This window comes from Trichechus manatus, unplaced genomic scaffold (genome assembly GCF_000243295.1).
Source record: "Trichechus manatus latirostris isolate Lorelei unplaced genomic scaffold, TriManLat1.0 scaffold00055, whole genome shotgun sequence".
Classification (NCBI taxonomy): domain Eukaryota; kingdom Metazoa; phylum Chordata; class Mammalia; order Sirenia; family Trichechidae; genus Trichechus; species Trichechus manatus.
The window spans coordinates 8,059,583-8,080,248 of record NW_004443991.1 but is presented as its reverse complement, the minus strand read 5'-3'; the positions used below and the strand labels follow the sequence as shown (position 1 = coordinate 8,080,248).

The 20,666-nt window shown below is 36.0% G+C and overlaps 1 protein-coding gene across 1 annotated transcript in view; it reads left to right on the top strand.

The window, feature by feature from the left end:
• The window catches only part of CBLB (Cbl proto-oncogene B), a 243,189-nt gene that overhangs the window by 115,131 nt on the left and 107,392 nt on the right, over positions 1-20,666 (top strand). Inside the window, exon 3 of the mRNA XM_004378154.2 lies at positions 4,137-4,283. Coding sequence (XP_004378211.1) covers positions 4,137-4,283 — 147 coding nt within the window. The remainder of the gene's footprint in view (positions 1-4,136; positions 4,284-20,666) is intronic.

Here is a 20,666-nt window from a genome sequence, read left to right as displayed (position 1 = left end):
TCTAGCTGGTTTTCTTTCTTTTCCTTCCCTTCTCCCATGTGTTTTCTCCTCCCTCCTCCTTTTTCAAGGATCCTCTAATGTTAACATTATTACTAGTTTACCTGAGATTGACATCTAGAAGGTACTTTTGATTTCCTGATATTTTGAGAGACTTCTATTCTCAAATTATTTCTTATAAACAAAATCTCACACAAAACATATTAAAAAATAGCTTATATTGTGATGCTTAATGGAAGGTTCATAATAATAAATTGTTTAAATACAGTATATCTTATCAGTGAAAGAAGTAATGCTGCAAAATTCCACATAAAATTAAAGTTATATTTTACTGAATCTTTGTGGACAAACTCTTATTTCCTTAGTTGTTTTGGGATAGAGGAGTTTTAGTAAGAGAAATATATTCTTAATTAGTGAGCATCAAATCCTTTATTAAAGAGTCATCATTTTGACCTTGAAGTGAGGGAAAATCCTAACTAGTGGGTCTGGGAAAAATTGGCTAAGCATGGTAAATTTTCATAATAGGAAAATACATTTCATCTGCAAAGACGATGTATAGTTGTTGCCTCTTTTCCCTCCTATGTCTAGATGGTTAGAATGACTGTATTCTTGGATTTTATTTTCCAAATTGAGTACAGAGTAGGGTGGAAATTAAAGAAAATATATACTGGATAACAACATATAGAAAACAAAAGGAACAGTAGACAGTAATAGAAAAGAGAAAATCTTTTTACTATGATAATAAATTAAAATGACATCAGATAGTAGAATTAGCTGTCAAGTCTTTTCATGTCTTGGTGTGGATTGCAACCTAAGTCAATGTTCTAAATAATAGATTTCCAGAATAATTATTTACATATATATGTATGACCCTTTGCTGTCGAGTCGTTTCTGACTCATAGTAACCCTATAAGACAGAGTAAAACTACCCCACAGGGTTTCCTAGGAGCAGCCCATAGGGTTTCTAAGGAGCAGCTGGTGGATTCGAACTGCCGACCACTTGGTTAGCAGCCGAGCTCTCAACTACTATACATATAAATTAAATGTAAAATAAATATACTATCAATATAAATACATATCCAAGTATATGTGAATAATAAGATAATATAGAATGGATGCATTCAAATATTTTTAAAACATGAATTTAGTTTCTTTAAAAACTAAATGCAAAATATATTTTTTCATTGCTTTGGCTTATGCAAAAAGACAAAAATATGGTGATCATTTACAATAACAAGAAAATGGAACTATAATCACAGTTTATAATTAAATAGTGAATTGGTTATATAGTTACTAATGTTTACTAGTGCTTCTAGGCCCTATATTATAAAGATAAAATGTTACTGTTTCTGTTTTTAAAGTTGAATCTTTCAGACCCAGTGGATCAGCCATCCAATATGGTTAATCATTGGCACTGTGCTTCAGACTTACAGATCTAACAAGTAAAAGTGAAAAAAATTTGGATGTGATTAAAGAACAAAGAAACGAGGGGACAGAGCAATCAGTTCAGAAAATAAAGAACAGTTGGCTCACCCTGATTATAGCCATCTTGATTTTTTGTTTTCCTTTGTATGTATAAATTGGACATTTGGTGAAAAATTAAGCTTTTAGCCTAATTAGAGGAATTAAATGCAATGCAGATTTCCTAAAGTAACTTTATGCTCTTCCTTATACTCAAATCTCAGAAGTGAGTTGCGTTTTGCCTTTGGCCAAAAGTCTCTCCTTTAACATAAGTAACAGTTCACTTGTCATTTCCTCATACTGAATGTCTTATGTCTACCATCATTTAAATGAGGATGTATTGACATAAATTGGAAGATCAGGTCAGTAACACAAACTCAACTATGACAGGACTTTTACACTTGGATCAGGTTGAGTTGTATAGAAGTGCAGATGAATCTTAAAATAATGAAACATCATGTATAACCATAACAGTTTTGCAAATTATTTATTATTGCTTTTCAAACACTAAAATAAGGGCTTAAGTGCTGACCCCCTTTTTCTATATCTTATCATAGAAAACACAGGTTATGGAAATAAGACATTTGTTTTTCAAATAGTGAATTTATTGAGATATAAAATACTTGGTACTTTGTTGCTTTCCTTCTGTCTTTCCCACTTTTTATCGTGAATACCTTCCTTTATTCTGTATTCATCTTATTTAGGAAATGATAGATTATAGATTTCCTTCGTAAATGTATTAAAAAGAGTGAACACACCCATTGACCTTATTGACAGGTACATTGTATATGGTCTTTTTGGTTCCAGATGGGTTTCTATTTGTGCGTATGTGTTATTTGAGAGTAATTAAACAAAAGTACACCAGAAAAAAATGGGAAAATGAACTATATCCTTCAGCGTTAAAAGTTTGTTGAAATGCCACAGTTTCATATTCATTGCACACTTGCTGGGTTTTCCTATGTTAATTTTCCTTTGTATTTTTTTTGATCTCCTAAGTGATTGCCCCACCTATCCTCCCCCAGCCCCCCCCCCCAAAAAAAAGGCAGCTGAAGCCTCAGAGTGGAAATATTAATGTACTGGTTGAGTTATAGGAGCCCTGGTAGCACAGTGGTTAAGAGCTTGGCTGCTAACCAAAAGGTCGACATTTCAAATTCACCAACCACTCTTTGGACACCCTGTGAGGTAGGTCTACTCTGTCCTTTAGGGTCGCTATGAGTCAGAATTGACTCTAGGGTAGCGGGTTTGGTTTATTGAGTTACATGATTCTGAGTAAACAGGAATTTAAAGCAAGGTCAGTTTAAAAAAGGCCAGTTTCTTTAGAAGTTTTTGTTTCAGTTGTTTCTTTAGTGTCTAAACTCTTGCCGTAGATCTATTCCGACTCATAGTGACCCATCCGACAGAGTAGAACTGCCCCATAGGATTTCCAAGGCTATAAATCTTTATGGAAGCAGACTGCCACATCTTTCTCCTACTGAGCAGCTGGTGGATTCAAACCACTGACCTTTCAGTTAGCAGCCGAGCTCTTAACCACTGTGTCACCACTGCTCCTTCTTTAGGGTCTAGCACTAGCAGTTTTGGCTGATTAACGTAATTAATGTTGTAAACTTACAGAATGATTTGAATGACTGGAGTGATATACTATTTTGAATTCTGAATCATATTTTAAATAATGTCAGAATCCCCAGAACTTTAGATGGAAATTAAAATAGAGGGGACATCTGCCTTTCCCTCACTTCTGAACCATTTAGCATATTGTTACAACCTTTTCTTCGTAAAATAGAGATTTGATCATGTCTCTACTCTTTTTAATCCATTCGACTCCCAGTGGAGTAATAGTAGCTCTTAACCAGAGAAACACGTTCACATAGGGCAGGTTGCTTCCAAAGTTTGCCCATGTCTAGAACCTATCATCAGAAAATCTAATTTTTAGGAGGACTGGCAAGTATATTTGGTAAAACTTTACCTGTTGATTCAGATGTCTCTTTATGTCCTGTCCCAACCAAACTTTTGCATCCTGTCTCATGTCCTTTCCTCTTGTCACCGTCCCCTCTGCCCTAGCCATGTCAAGTTAGATATTATACAAATACTTAGTTCTGTTTCATACATCTATACCTTTGTACATGCTGTTCCTACAGCTTGAAATACCTTTGCCTCCCCTTACCTCCGTCACCTCCTTTCCCGATCTTTCATCTCGCAAACAACTACTTAGCTTTCTAGATTCTCCTCTGATCTTTCATCTCGCAAACAACTACTTAGCTTTCTAGATTCTCCTCTGATGGCAAATTGCTCTTTACTCCCCCCAGTAGAGTTAGGCACTCCATGAGTCCCTCCATCTTTTGTGTTTAGCACATATATTCAATTATGATTTTTTACAGGTATACATGTCTCCCATTAGACAGTGAAATCAATGCCATCACATAATTTATCTTGTGTTTGCCTGTATTAAATGAATACATGGATGGATAATAAAATGATAATCTGTTAGAAATGTGAATGTACATTGTTTTTATGAACAGTGTTTAGGGGCATTACTAAGTTGAGGTCATGTGGTGACCACCAACACATAGGTGGGTACATACTGTGCATAATTTTATTTTTCTTAATATCCATTCATGTTAAAAATTATATGCATATGTATATTGAATTTTTCCCTTCATTTTTCCCCCTTATGTCTACAGAAGAAATCTCACAAAACTCTCCCTCATCTTCAGTCATATGCTGGCAGAAATCAAAGCAATCTTTCCCAACGGTCAATTCCAGGGAGATAACTTTCGTATCACAAAAGCAGATGCGGCTGAATTTTGGAGAAAGTTTTTTGGAGACAAGTAAGCAAAAATTGTTCTTATTGTTTGGATATATCTTTGAAGAGTGACCTAGTCCTGCCTTCCTTTACACATGTAGATTTTATACTTTTGTGTTTTGGTAACATGCTTAAGTGTTTTTACTTGTTTTGATTAGTGGTTTTTCTGTTTAAGCACCAGAAGTATGCCTCAACATTTTATAACTGAATAGTTTTATGATATTGCAAAACAGATACCAGTTTATACAGCATTCTTTTAGCAAGGATTCACTGACTTAAATAGGGTGACTTAGATAGTCTCTGGGAGCCCTGATGGTGCAGTGGTTACGAGCTTGGCTGCTAACCAAAAGGTTGGCTCTTCTAATCCACCAGGCTGCTCCTTGGAAACCTTATGGGGCAGTTCTACTCTATCTTATAGGGTTACTATGAGTCGGAATCAGCTTGACGGCAATGGGTAGATAATCTCTATACATGAGAAGCTTGTGACTTTTTTAATTAAAATTTTGTTTGTTTTTGGTAAAAGTTTACACAGCAAATTAGGTTCCCATTTAACAATTTCTATACATATGATTCAGTGACGTTGGTTATATTTTTCACAATGTATCAACATTCTTAATATTTCTGTTCTGGTTGTTCTGTTTCTATTAGTCTAGCTTCCCTGCTCTCCCTGACCTTCTCATCTTTGCTTTAGGGTAAATGTTAACAGTTAGATCTCATATAGATGATTTTTTAAAGGAGCACAGTACTCACAGATGATATTGTTTATTTTATGAGCCAGTCTGTTACTTATCTGAAAAGTGAACTCTGGGTGTGGTATTAGAACAAAGTTTAAAGGATATCTCAGGGCAGTAGTCTCTGGGGTTCCTTTAATCTCTACTAGTCCAGTAAATTTGGCCTTTTTTTTTAAGAATTTGAGTTGTTCTACATTTTTGTCTCATTCTGCCTCGGACTATCTGTTATGTCCCTGGTCAGAACGGTCAGTAGTGGTAGCTGGACATCATCTAGTTCTTCTGGTCTTAGGATAGATGAGATCATCGTTCATGTAAGCTGTTAGTTCTTTGGACTAGTTTCTTCTTTAAGTCTTTAGTTTCCCTCTTTCTCTTTTGTTCCAGACATGTAGAAACCATTAGTTGTATCTTATGGCCTCTCCACGAGCTTTTAAGATTCCAGATGCTACTCATCAAACTAGGATATAGCACATTATATTTATGAGCTATGCTATGTTGATTGACTGTGTTGTCCCACAAGGGTATGAGCCTAAGCCTTCAAATCCAGTAAACCAATCCCATGAGGTATTTGGTTATATCTAGGAAGCATTTGTAACTGTGCCCCCTATGTGCTTTATTGTATATATGAATGTATATGCAGCACAAGGAGCCTCGATGGCACAGTGGTTAAGAGCTTGACTGCTAACCAAAATGGTTGGCAGTTGGAATCCACCAGCTGCTCCTTGGAAACCCTATGGGGCAGTTTTACTCTGTCCTGTACGGCTGCTATGAGTCAGAATCGACTCCACAACAACAGTTTTTTTGTTTGTTTGTTTGTTTGTTTATGCAGCACAAACATACATACATATGTATATATATGCCAACAGATACACCTGTATTTGCACCCGTATATACACGCGTATACCTTCCTATACACATACATGCATACATATCTACCTGTGTAACCACACCCATATTTTTCGGTTGTTATTGCTGTTGTTGCAAAATTGGGTGTGTTATAGCATTTACCAGAATCATCCCTTGTTCTTGTGTACTTCGTAGTGTCATCAGTCACCTTGGTCAAGCTGTGCACACCTCAGCCACATTTGGTATTGCCTTACCCATCACGCAAAATAACAAGTGTCTACTATCTAGAGAGCGATTCCTCCTACCTACCCCTCCCAGCTTCTTATAACTTAGTCCATATATAAGGCACATGTACAAAATAAAAGGCAGAAAGGAAATCCATACTTTAAAAATGGCATAAGTAACTTGCTCTGAGAATTCTGAGAGGGGAACAGGCTCGCAGGAATCAGAGAATGTTTCCAGAGGAGGTGGTGTATATGCTTGTTTGAGATCTGAAATTGAGGTGGGAAAAGGCCCTAGCACCCTGATTCAGGCTTTCTTTGTATCATTGCACAGAAAGTATACATCAGTGAACAAAATATAGAAATGTGGATAATTTTATCACAAAGTTGCATTTTACAGATAAAGATGTTTTTTCTTTAGGTTCTGTCTTAGTTATCTAGTGCTCCTATAACAGAAATATCACAAGTGGATGGCTTTAACAAAGAAATTTATTTCTTCACAGTAAAGTAGGTTAAGAGTCCAAATTAAGGGCATCAGCTCCAGGGGAAGGCTTTCTCTCTCTGTCGGCCTTCTTATCAATGTTCCCCAGACTAGGAGCTTCTCCACTCAGGGACCCCGGGTCCAAAGGACACGCTCTGCTCCAGGCACTGCTTTGTTGGTGGTGTGAGTTGCCCCCTCTCTGCTTGCTTCTTTTTATCTCTTGAGAGATAAAAGGCGGTGCAGGCCACACCCCAGGGAAACTCCCTTTACATTGGATCAGGGATGTGACCTGGGTAAGGGTGTTACAGTCCCACCCTAATCGTTTTTAACATAAAATTACAATCACAAAATGGAGGACAGCCACACAATACTGGGAATCATGGCCTAACCAAGTTGACACATACATTTTTGGGGGGACACAATTCAGTCCTTGACAGGTACTTTCTATTTAGACAAAAACTCACACAAGCTTGATGAATAATAGTATTTGAATGTCTGAAGTCAGTGTACCTTGAATGAAACTTGCAAAATCTTTGTTGGAATCTCAGTAAGCTGATCAAGAACTGAGTGTCAGGAGGCACATGTCCCAGTAACCTTTTGTGACCCCGTTGGATCTGAGAGCACCCTCAGAATACCTTTGAATATAGTCTGAAACCTGACTGAGTAGTAAGGAGGAAGAGTGACAGCTTACACATTGACTGTTGTTTTAATCCTGTATTTAAAGGTCTGTCTTTATCCCTTAACTGATAAAATTAGCCATATCAAATGTTGGGAAACGCTTTTGATGATTTTAGTGCTGTGACAGATGATGAATTAACTAGCATTTCCCTTTTTATTTTTATTTTTTCATGAAATATTGTGTTTATCTGTAGCTATCATCATGATTAGAACACACTTAGAGCAATGTATATTTTGTTAGATACGTTAACTTTTTTGGCTTAGAAAATATCAAAGCCTGTCTCTCACTTCTTATAGTTGGAATTGACTCCAGGACAACTGGTTTATACTAAAATTTATTCAGAATTATTTATTGACACTGAAGGAGGACATACTGTTATTGCCATTAAAATGGACATTCTGTATTCCAGAAACTTAGCTATTTGTAATGTTCCTATATCCATTCACAAATCAGAAATTAGTAATAAAAAGTTCATTCTCATCTGAATCAGTAATAACTGCCACGAATATACTGACTAAACATTCGTGAATGGGAGGAAGCACAGAGGAGTTGCCCAGCTTCAGGGGTAACAACTGAGAGGACTTCCTGCAGCTGCAGCTCATGTAGCTCTTGTGGGCCTAATGCAACCCATTGGTAACCTTAGAAATAAACTGTGTCTCAAAATTTTAAGAAAATCTCCAGGTCAAATTGTTAGTGGTATTTCTCTTTGAAAACTGAAAATTCTGATGAGTTAAAAAATGCTGTTGACTTGTTATAAGATCAGTGAAAGATGGAAAGATTGTTCACACCTTTTTCAAAAGGGAGTTTGTTTTGCTGGCACCTCAAGCCACAGAGAATTATGCTTTTGAGACATCTTTATTTCTCTTTATTTATAACCACAGACATCAAAGGGCTGACATTTCTGTTTAACTGATACATGAGTGAAATCACTACTAAATCAAATGGGGGTTCTTGAAATACTGACACTCTCCCTACCTCCCAGAGCATTTTCACTTTGTGCCCTGTTTTCAGATTTGAGGAAGCTGCTTAATTTGTCTTTAACATGTTTATGTTTGGAATGAGAGCCAAATGTCAAGCTGTTTTTAGAACTTATATATATGCCTATAGTTATCAAAATTAATAATTCCTTTGTTAGATCATTAGAGAAACCATGTTTTTATTCCCCATGGCTTTTCACCCAGTAGTTCCACGATATTTTATTGAATAAACGAAGAAATGAATGAATGATGTGACCTTTCAAAGGATGAAATTCTTTTAACTGTTCTCTAATACTAGTTTGTGTTTTCCCATGACTTAGTTCTCATATTAAAGCATTCCTGTCATTTGTCCCACAATACAGTGAGGCCATGTTAGAATGCTTTCATTTGACCTAACCAATGCTTTTAAAACTGAAAGTAGCATTGTTTCCAGAAACAGAATGATTGAGAGGTTGGTTCTAAAAATGGGCAAACAGATTGTGATTTTTATAAAGCAGCTCTTAATTTAGGACTGTTGTGATTTTCTTTACAAAAGGAACAGAGTCAACAAGAAGTAAATACTAGAGTTGAATTAAAGTTGGGAACAAGCTGTTGTTCAAAGGCCTTTGAAAAACTTCTAAAGGCAGTTTTAGGATTAAGACCTCATAAAAACAGGGAGAAGAAAGAAAAAACTTGAGGTGTCATATGCCTAATGCTTCATTTCAGTGCTTTTCAACCCTTTTGAAGATATGACAGAACCCACCTCTCTGCTCAGGGCCCATGCCCAGTGGTGGAGAGGCTCTAGGTGCACTGACCAAGGCAGTTAGTAATGCTTAGTGTGTCAGGGTTGCTATCAGTAGGAACTGTCTGGGCAGCAACGGGTTTGGTTTTTTTTTTTTTTTTTTTTTTTTTTGGATAGCATGTCAGGGAGTCCTGGTGGCACAGTGGTTAAGAGCACAGGCTGCTGACCAAAACGTCGCCAGTTCAGATCCACCAGCCACTCCTTAGAAACCCTGTGGGGCAGTTCTACTCTGTCCTGTAGGGTCACTATGAGTCGGAATCAACTAGATGGTGATGGGTTAGTTTTTTGTAGTGTGTCAGGGAGCTCTGGTGGTACCGTGGTTAAGAGCTCGGACTGCTAACCAAAAGACTGGCAGTTCGAATCCACCAGCCACTCCTTAGAAACCCTATGGGGCCGTTCTACTCTGTCCTGTAGAGTCGCTATGAGCCAGAATCGACTTGATGACAGTGGGTATGGTTTAGTGTGTCAGGGGTGATGCAAATGTTTAAGTCCTCAACTACTAGCTGAAAGGTTTGAACCCACCCAGAAGCACCTAAGGAGACAGGCCTGGCAATCTGCTTCTGAAAGGTCACAGCTTAGAAAACCCTGTGGAGCAGTTCTTCTCTGCACACATAGGGTCACCATGAGCCAAAACAGACTCGATGGCAGCTAACAACAACAACAACAGTGTGTCAGGGCAAATTGGTTGGGAAGTTCTACATTTATTAGATTTTTATGTGAATTCATTTAATCTTTTAATAGTTCAATCCTGCCTTTTGCTTTCTTGGTCTTTTGACCCAAGATACAGTGGAAACATCTAGGAAGAGAGACGTGACATTAATGAATAAATATATTTCAGTACGTTCTGCAAAGTAAAACCAATACTAAACTGAATCTAACCACTAGGGAATAGTAGTTTATAATCTAGAAGGTTTTAAGCATGAGGTTCAAAAACTGTATTATTTGCTTTTAAAAAATAAAATGACACATTAATGTGACTGAACTCTGGTGACAGTTATTTTTCTAAGCAAGTCAAGTAGCAGTTCCTGGGCTATTAATGCTAAGCACTTTTTGACACTGAGGAGACTTAGAGACATGAGTTTCCAATCAAATAGAGATTCAACATGCACCATAGATTAATAGCTTCTGAATCCTCTTAGGCGTCCTTTCCTCCTCATCCTTACTTCACTTCTTCTCCTGATCACTGCAACAGCCTTCTGACTCATCTCCCTATCTTCAGCAACACCCTATCCAGTTCTTAGTGCGACCAGCGAACTTGCTAAAAAGCAGGGCTAATCATGTCAACCTTTTGCCTGAAGTTCTTTCATGAATCCTTACTGATTGTTTGTTAAAGTCTAAGAATCTCATTAACATGAGAAACTTTAGGAACTATTTTTTCTGGCTTCATCTCTTTGTACTCAGTTAATCCTCAAGGAAACAAAGTACTCAGCATTCTTATTTCCTGATGTACTTCTTTTTTTCACACCTTGGTGTCTGTTTTCCTAATTTGCACCAATTGCTTGGGAAGCCAGTCACATATGTTCCACACAGTGTTTCCTCTTTGTAAACTTTCCTTCAGTACCATAATCTGAGATGGATATCGCTACTCTGTGCTGCTAGGTACCTGTGCTCATATTTATCGTACTAGATTCCAGTGTACTGCTGACATTTCTGTACTTCCCAGTAGACTAGGAAGCTTCCTAGAAGGCAGGGACTGTGTCTTGCCTATTCTTGTTTCATGGAGTGTGGCACATTCCCTGGAATGTGTAGGCACTGATAAATGTTAACAGTTTATATGAATAGTTGAACGGATGTGCGGATGGATGGATGATATCTATCTCTACTGAAAATTTGAAGTGATTTATTATCTACAAATTGATTTTTTTAAATCAGTTCTTACTCCCTCGAATATTTCTCTTCTCCTTTCTTTTCTACCTCCCTGGAATTTTGACACCCTTCTGCAAGTCTAGTTGAGAAATCCCTTTTTCTGGGATCTCACTAACACACACCCTCCCGCATGTCCAGCTCTAAATACTCCATTATTTGTGTTTCTGTCATATTTTGGTTAAGTGCTAGGCTGCTAACGGAAATGTTAGTGGTTCGAACCTTCCCAGCCACTCTGTTGGAGAAAGACCTGACGATCTGCTCTTGTTAAAGATTACAGCCAAGAAAAACCTATGGGGTAGTTCTACTGTGTCATGTGAGTTGCTGAGTCAGAATCTACTCAGCAGCACACAGCAACAGCAATTATACTTAGTCACATTTATATGGGACTAAAAATAAGATACTTAGATCTTCCTTGCCCAATTGTGAAACTCCTTGATGTCTTTTTATTTAAAAATTAGTACAGACACATTTATTATGTCAAACTCTTTGTTCAGTGCTTTCACATATGCAAAATCGATTTCCAGTAAAATCTTTAAACAGTCTTGAAATGGTCATCGAAGGAATCCTTGGGGGAGTGTACATATAATGCCTCTGTAGTTGTTGGTTGAATATGTGAGTACATGGATGCATTTTTCCAGCATTTAAGCTCTCAGTTCTTTTACTTATGTCTTGTTCGTCAGTCATGTTGAATTATTTGGCTTTTTCATGACACTTCAATTACAGGCTTCTAAGTTTTTCTTCATATTGTCCTTCCACTTGAAGATTTTTGTAATCTCTGGCATACATATCCTTACTAATCTCTCAGAGTTCCATCTCCCTTATGGTCCTTTACCTTATTGTTACAACTCAATGTCTTACTTTCTTCAACTCCTCTAAGATCTTGGTTGCCCTGTGCTTTCATTATTTTTGTTGTTTTTTTGAAATAATTTGTGTATGTGTCTTATTTCCCATTAGATTATGAGCTCTATGAAATTAGGCTTATTTATCTTTGTGTTTCCTAAAGTAGCTCAGCACAGGATCAAATATACAGACTTTCAGGAACTGTTGCTAATTTAATCCAGATGAGTTGCTCAGAGGAACGAATGAGATCACGTGTATGTTGGAAATAGAGAGGACTTGCTTGCTTGATTGGGAGGCAGCATGGCCGGTAGTTATGTATGCAGTCTCTGCAGCCACATTGTCTGTGATCAGGTTCTGGCTGCATCATTTACTAGCTTTGTGACTTTAGGCAAGCTGTTTAATTCCTCCACACTTCCACTTCCTCATTTATAAAATGTGGATAATAGTAATACCTACCATCTAGGGTTACTGTGATGATAAACTCAAATCTACCTGTAAGGCACTTAGAACAGTGCCTGGCATATAATAAGCATTCTATGTTTAAATCCTTATACCTTGCTCTAAATTCCATGAGTATGTTTATTAATATTAATTCTACAGATAATATTAGACCTTGTATGATGGAGTCATCTAAAAGCAAAACCCCAAAAATTATTTTTCTAAAATTGTTTGTATCCCAATACAGAGCTAGGAGAGAAGATTAGAAACTGTCCTGCTTACCATAGGAAAAAATGATCTATTTATAGCCCAGTTCATTGCTTCTACCTTTGATTTCCTGGGGAAGTGGCATGGACCTTCTTTGGTTTCCTGTATTTTCCTTTCACCTTTAATAAAAAAGAACAGACAATTTCTTTACCTTTCCAATGTGTGAAATTTTTCTAACATGTTCGCTAGATTGATTTTCTCCCTAGTCAAAGAAAGGAAACTTCATTATATTCAATAAAAAGAGGAGGTGCAGAATAGAAAATAAGTACTTTTAGAAGAAAGCTATGACAGCAGGAAATTTAGAAAGAAAGAAAAAGAAAATAGAACTGAAATAGAACTTAAAAGCTAGTTAGTGATTGTTACTATTTACCCAATTCCTATTATTACTATTATTTTTCTTATAAATTGAAGTATCTTTATATTAGTAGGGAAAAATAAAACTTACTTGTTACAGTTCTGTTTTGTTCAACTCATTGTAAAAAGATCCTAGATGCAAAAAACAAGATAGCAAATTATAATTTTCTGCTTATAAGTAGTATGTATTCAAGTTGGGAAGTCAATATACAAAGATGATAAATATTTAAAATGTAGAACGGCCCCATAGGGTTTCCAGGGAGCAGCTGGTGGATTTGAATTGCTGACCTTTTGGTTAGCAGCCAAGCTCTTCACCACTACACCACCAGGGCTCCATACAGTTAGAAAAGTGCCTAAGGAGTGTCACAAATAGTATGTTAATTATTTTGTAGAGTGGCTTTAGGTTCCATAGAGGAGGTGGTATTTGAATTGGATGTGTATGTATTTAAAAAAATCTAGAAATCTATTCAGTGAGAAACGATGTGAGTGGTGACTGAATTGTGTATTGTGTCTGTTATACTTCAAAGAAAGAAAAGTATGCAGTAACCTCAAGGTGACACACATGACTTTCATTTTTTCTTTTGAATTTTTTTTGCCCTTCTCCCGTTTAGGTAACCCTCTGCCATCAAATCAGTTTGGCTTATATTGACCATATAGGACAGAGTAAAGCTGCCCCATAAGGTTTCCAAAGTTGTGATGTTTATGGAAGCAGACTGCCACATCTTTCTCCTGAGAAGTGGCTCTTGGGTTCGAACTGCAGACCTTTCAGTTAGCAGCCAAGTGCTTTAACCACTCTTCCCTTTTATTTAGAGCCCCTGAAAAAGTGACACTTAACCTCAGTAAAATCACTGTAGTTTTGGTTCTGGTTCTGGTTCTGGTTCTCAGTCTTGAAACCTGATGTTTCAAGAGCAAGTTTAGAGGATGGACCCAAATTAACTGAGCTTACAAACTCATCTATAATCCAGAATAATATTTGTATTAATTCACAGTGATTAACCTAGATAGCAATGCTTGTGACACTGTAAATACATCATATGCGAAGCCATGTTATACCCAGAACATTCCTTGGTGAACGTGGAGTAAAAGTAAGAGGTGATGGTTTATGATTCACAGTAGGCACTCCCCTATCTCAGGGACCAGAGTACTTGGAGCTGTTGACTCTGTCTCTTGAAATATGCTTTGAATGCTTTTATCTGTTTTTGGCCCTCTGTACTTTCTTATTCCATATGCAAAGCTGCACTTTTAAAACTCTAATTTCTTCGAGTACTGGAGGACAATGAGGACCCACTGATGAGTTTTAAGTAGGGGAGTAGTCACACTTGCATTTTAGATGGGTCACTCTTACTGCCATGTGGATGGATTTGAGCAGCGGTCTCCAAACCTGTTTGGTTGTATTTCCTTATTCCTAACTTACTCTGGAAAACTTTTTGACCACATAATCTCCACCTACATACCCAACCATCCATCCCTCCCTCCTTCCCTCCCATCCACATACATACATGTATAAATTATGCACATCTCCTACTATACAAATAAAGTACATTTATATATTTATAATACAAATAAAGGACACAATAAAATATGCAATTTTTAATTACATGAAAATTCAAATATAGTTTCAAGATATTCTTCTCATCTGGAAAGGATCATCTCATGTACTCCCTGGGGTCTGTGATTCACTTTAGAAATGCATGCATTAGAGGGAGAGAAATAGGAGAGAGAGGTAGGAGACTGTTTGAGAAAACTAGGTAGAGAGGACATTGTGTAAATTAAGAAGCCCATGATTTTGAGAATATGAATTTAACAAGACTTGATTATTAACGATGTGTGAGGTGAGACAGGCGTGAAATGTGATGCCTCAATCTCTGATTTGAACAAGTGGGTAAAAGCCAACGAGATAGGGAAAATAGGAAGAAGGAAGAGATTTGACAACCAGATAAGTTCATTTAGGCATATGATCAGTTTTGTGTGTGTAGATAGATTCAAATGGAAAGTTATATATTAGAAGGTTGGATATACAGTCATAAGACCATGGAAATATAGAAAAGAGATTGTAAAATTGTCACTCCATTTATCAGAATTTGCATTTTGACAGCCTGTGGAATGTTTTCTTGGCCTTGTGCACTATTTTTTTAACAAAAAACTTAATTTGTTAACATTTAAAAATTGTTGATGTTACATAAAAATTTCTGGCCTTCATTGAAAAAATTGGGAGTTATGGTAACATAACTGAATTCTAATGGGACAGCAATTGGCTGGACCTGGGTGCCAGTTACCCCATTTAAGTGTGCCCTCCTGAGACTCATCACTCTATTTACCTGAACCACTTTACTCATTCACATCATCTTGATACATGAGTTTTTAATCTCTGAAAGATATGGGTAACATTGGACTAATTGACACAGACCACAAAAAAAGGTGCAGTGCAAATGAAAAGGGGAGACCCTTGAAAAATTTCTAATGAATGAAGTATGCATAGTGGAAATTTAAGAAAGTGAGGAGTTGCCATGAAAGTAAGGGAAAAAACGTGGGAGAGTGTGGTGTTACAGAAGCAAGAGGAAGACAGGATCTAAAGAGAGGTAATTGCCAAAACAGGTAATGGTACGGAGAGGTGAAACTAAATGAAGAGTTGAAAGCGTTCATTAGGTGTATTTACAAAGAAGCATTTATAACGTACTTTTTTCTCTTTTTAACATTTTGCAAGTCTCATTTATTACCAAAGCCTCGGTAGTCTCCACGTGATGGATTTTTGATGTGCTCTGAGTAGGTGCAGTGGGTTTTTGATGTGTGTTAGTGAAGCCAATTACTAAAATTTCCAGAAATTGTGTTTCTAAATTATCTTTTAAAAACTTTTTCTATGCAGGGCCCTACTTAAAAAACCAACAACAACAGTATCTTCACAGCTCTCCATTTTTTAGTTCTAATTAATTCATCACTTTTGACTTAATTCATTAGAACAGAATTTTTTAATTGCTTCTATTCTCGTTCTCAGAAGGTCTTATACTGTACTTCTTTTGTTCCTGAATAGCTAATATTAGAGAAACTTAAGACCTGACACTTCTGAAAATGTTTTAATATAATGATTCATAGCTTCGTTATAATGTTAGGTTTATTTCAAATTACTTTAAAAGGAATTTTAAACTATATTTTGTTAAAATTACATTTTATTAAAAAAGATACCCCATATGAAAAATATCTAGAGAATGAATTAATTTATTTCAAAGTACTTAGTAATGTGTGTCTGGATTCAAACAGGCCCAGGTTCTTAATCCCTTCAAACGTTCATACCCTTCTCTGTAAGATGCGTCTACCTTGGAAAGGTAGAGAGAAATAGTTTCTCATTCAGGAGCAAAAAGCACATATGCTAACAGCCTTGAAAGACAGAGGCAGTGTTTCTCTCCAGAACTAAAGGCAGGCATACGTATCACCCATTATAGAAGATCTGGCCTCCCTAAGTTCTAGGTTCCTCTCCTGTAACAAAACCCACTGTGTGTGTAGATGTCATGGCCCTCTTTGCATTGCCGTGTGGGAATTAGGGCTCAGGGAGCAAGTGCAAGAAGATGTTGATACTTGACCACTGCTCTTAACTGTGAGTAATAAAGTCCTTTGACCTTGATCCAGACGCATTGTGTCTTCTGCCAGCATCCTTGAAGTCTCTCTGATGGGCTAACTCATTATGTTACAAGCAGAGTGGAATCCCAGATCCTTTATAGTTCTTTACAACCATAATCGTGTTCTGCTGGTAGAAGTATTATTTTGGCTTAATAATGCAGTAACTCAAGCTTTTTAAAACATCAGTATGTAGGGATTTATATTTCGTTAATAGATTGCTAATAATTCACCTTTCTATTCCTTATTTTGAATGTTAATTATTTTTTTAATCCAATAGGAACAGAATTGTAATTATTTTCCTTCAATAGTTTTGTTTTTTGCTTGTTACTTTGCAGTTATCAATAGTCTATCTTATTAAAAGGACTTTTTAGGGGTCTTACTATGCACGACAGTGTATATACTAATTCTCCTGTGAGAGTTTTACAGGTGTTGTTGGAAGTCATATTTCTCTTTTGCCCCAATTTAACTTCTTTTTCTAGTAGACTTCATCCATTGCGTATTAACCTAATTGGCCTGCTTAGATATATGAGAATTTTTGTTTTATTCCTGATTTGTTTGTTTGTTAAGACAGGTTGAGCTATTAATGCTAAAGGAAAGATCATTTTAAATCCTCACTTAAGCCTTCTGTGACAGGACTTAATAATTTTTGGGTATATGATACCCTAGTTCCACTTACTCTAACCTCAGTAGATCAGAGACTTCTTACTACAGCCCATGAGCTATTGCATCTCATGTATCTTGTGAATTACTAAGTATTATTGAACTTTCAGAGAAAATATACTGAAGAACAGTGGTGCGTTAGGAAGAAAAGTGCAAATGAGCATTGTTTTAAGATCAGAATTCTATGATCGATAACTACCAGGTGGAGAAAGAAAAAGTAGAATTTTTACACATTTTTGTGGAATGTATTCACAGCTCCTCTTCTTAGCCCTTTCCACCAGTAAGCTTTATTTTTAAAACTGGAAAATAAATGTTATTATGTACAAAGTAATTTTATGGCTACAGTAAATTTACTGTTTATTACATTCAAAAGTTAGGATATGAGACCAGCAATTAGAAAACATGAAATTTATCACATGGATGATACTATTAAGAAAATTAGGAATAACGATAAGAAATTTGCTTGTTTCTGGAATCTAATACAAAAATATATGACTCTAGATTTAAGTTTCAGAATGTAAAAATGAGAATGATACTTCTCCACTATACAGAGAAATGGTATTTTTCTACACGCTGAAGAAAATGCTATGCCTTTTTGGAAAAGGAAAAAAAAAATCTATCACAAATACCTAGCTTTTGTGTTTTTCTCCATGAGAGCCAGGAATATTCTTTTATGGGGAAGAATGGGTGGATTTAATTATGAATATCCTTGATAACCATAGTTACCATTCTACCAAAGATGAGTTGTTGTAAGGCAGTTTATTTGCCCAGAGTGTTTTTGATATGCCTTTTCTGTGGGTTTCTGGAAAACAGTTGTTTTTCCCTTATTGATAGAACAGCAGTGATAGTCCAAAAAGTATCTATTCTATTTTCATATCCTTTAAGAAATAGTCATTTAAAAAAAAAAGATAGGATTTAAGAAATAAATATAAACAAAATGTCAACAGACTATATGAATACTGATTTGCATTCATAATAAAATCAGAACATATCAAATATCTTATGAATAACCTATTATTTTTCTGAAGAAAACTAGCCCTCTGTTTAAAGGTATTGACATTTAAGATATCTTTGTTGAATAAGGTGACTTTTCTGTCAAAGTTCAGATAAAACTAATAAGTAGGGATGGGTAAATATAGATAAAAGGGATTTTCTTTGCATTTAAAGTCAAAATGACATTTAACATCTCTGAGCTTGAATAGATTTTAAGCAACTCTAACCACCAATACCACTCTGCCTCAGTTAATACAAAAATTATAAGCTTGTCAGTGTTGTTTACTTAGGGTTGTCTTGGTTATTCTTGACTCTGCATTTCCCTGTAACATTTAGAAAGTTTATCAACTCCTACTACAAAAATGCCTCATGGGATTTTTGATTGGAGTTGTATTGAATCTATAGATCAATTGGGGAAGAACTGACATCTTTACAGTATTGAGCCTGCCAGTCCATAAAAGTGGTATATATTTATTTATATCTTTTACATCACTGATTGTGTGTATATGCGTGCGCATGTGTGCGTGCCTGTGGGTTTTTGTTGTGTCCTTGCACATCTTTTGTTAGCCTTATTTCTATTTGATGTTTTTAGATGCCATTGTAAAAGTCAGTATTTTTTTAGTTTTATGTTCCAATTGTGTATTACTGGTATTTAGGAATACAAAATCAGTTGTATTCCTAAATACCAGCAACCCTATTAAATTTTCTTATTATTTCTCATAGTTTACTCTATATATTCTTTTCTATTTTCTGTATGTACAACCATGTCATATGCAAAACATGTTCAGATTTATGTTTTTAATTGATTCTTTGATTAATATATTTTAAAACACTCTTAGTATGCCTTTTATTCCTTTAATACATTAAATCTATTAGAAATATAGAAAGATTTAAAGACCATAAATAATTCCAGAAAATAAAATACAGATAGTGTATAATTCTACCAAAATCCAGTTATCATTAGTTAAAATTTATATGGATCTCTTCAGGGCATTCTACATAGTTTTTAGCATTGGATCATAAAGGACATGCAGTTTTTAAAATGCTATAATAATATACTATAGATCCTTTCCATGGCAAAAAATATTTTCTGAATAATTTTAATAGTTAATATTCCAATCTGTGGATGTACTATAATTTGTCCTGTTATTGCTGTGGGGCATCCGTGTTTTGAATATTTTGCTATTATAAACAGTGCTGCAGTGAAGAGACTTGTGAATGAGTCTTTGCATTACTGTGTACTTATTTTCTTGAGAAAATTTTCTAAAGAGAGGAAATTCCTAGAAGTAGGCTTTCTGGGTCAGAATGTGTAGGCTTTTAAACATGCTGCAGAATTGGTTCTAGAAATGCTGTGTAAATTCTTATTCACACCAGAAGTATACAAAAGTTCCTGTTTCCAAACACCCTAGTCTTTGTTGATGTTCACAGCATTGTTATATGGAATGTTTCTGTTTCTTCCACATCAGTTAAAAATAAAACCTGTAGCCTTTTATGAACTGGTGGTTTCATGAAAATGTTTTACCTTTTTAAAAAACCAGTCTTCTGACATTTTATGTCTTCCATTTCTTTTACTACTGTCTTAAAAATGGAGGATTTTCAAATCAGAATTTAATACACTCCTCCAGTTTTTAGGGAGGAGGAGAGACTTAGAAGGTTGAGTGATTTGTCAGTTGTTGACCTGTTGATACCCTTTTCATTGTTGTTTTCATACATCAGATTGGTCTGATTTTCTTTACCTTTCAAGACTTCAGAAGATAATTACTCTTGTTTTTTGGTAGACTGATTAGGATCCATCATTTCATAACAGATTTAAAAATAGCCTTATTAAGATTTTCTCTCTTGTTACATTCCATGAACAGAGCTTTCGCTGTTACAGTCATCCAAAGATTTCTGTATTAGTGGTAGCATAGTCAAATCTCGAAGACTCCTCCTCCATGAAACACTTCTTTGCCTTCCCTAGGCACAATTTAATTTAATTACACAAATTTTAGCAGTATACCTCATTGGTCTTGGGCCAAGGTGAATAAGATACAATCCATGACCTCAAGGAGCCCATGGGGTTTCCATGGCACATGCATCTTTTTCTATGATAGCCTTAGCACATGGCTGGCATTATTTATTTATGTGTCTTTCCACATAATTGATTGTGACTTCCTTTTGGATGAGATCTCTTATTTATAATTGTGTTCTGAACCTAGCACGATGCCTACCACGTGGAAAGTTCCTTTGTTGTTATCTCTCTAAGTCTCAGTTTCCTTGTCTGTATCATGAGGAAATAGATCATCAGCCTCATAGTGTTACTGTGACAAACACAGATAATACATATGAAGTCCTTAACTTGGTGATTGGCAGATAGTAAGCCATCAATAACTGGCAAATCTTAAACTCTTACGGGAATTCTAAACTTAAAACTTGTTGTTGTCGATTCAGTGCAGACTCATAGCAACCCTACGTGTGTCAGAGTAGAACTGTGCTCCATAGAGTTTTCCATGGCTGATTTTTCACAAGTAGATTGCCAGGACTTTCTTTTGAGATACCACTGAGTGGACTTGAACTGCCAATCTTTGGGTAACAGCCAAGCTTGTTAACTGTTTGCACCACCTGGGGACTCCACTGGAAGTCTGAAGATCCTGAAATCATATTATTACAAGTGCCTGGCCACCTG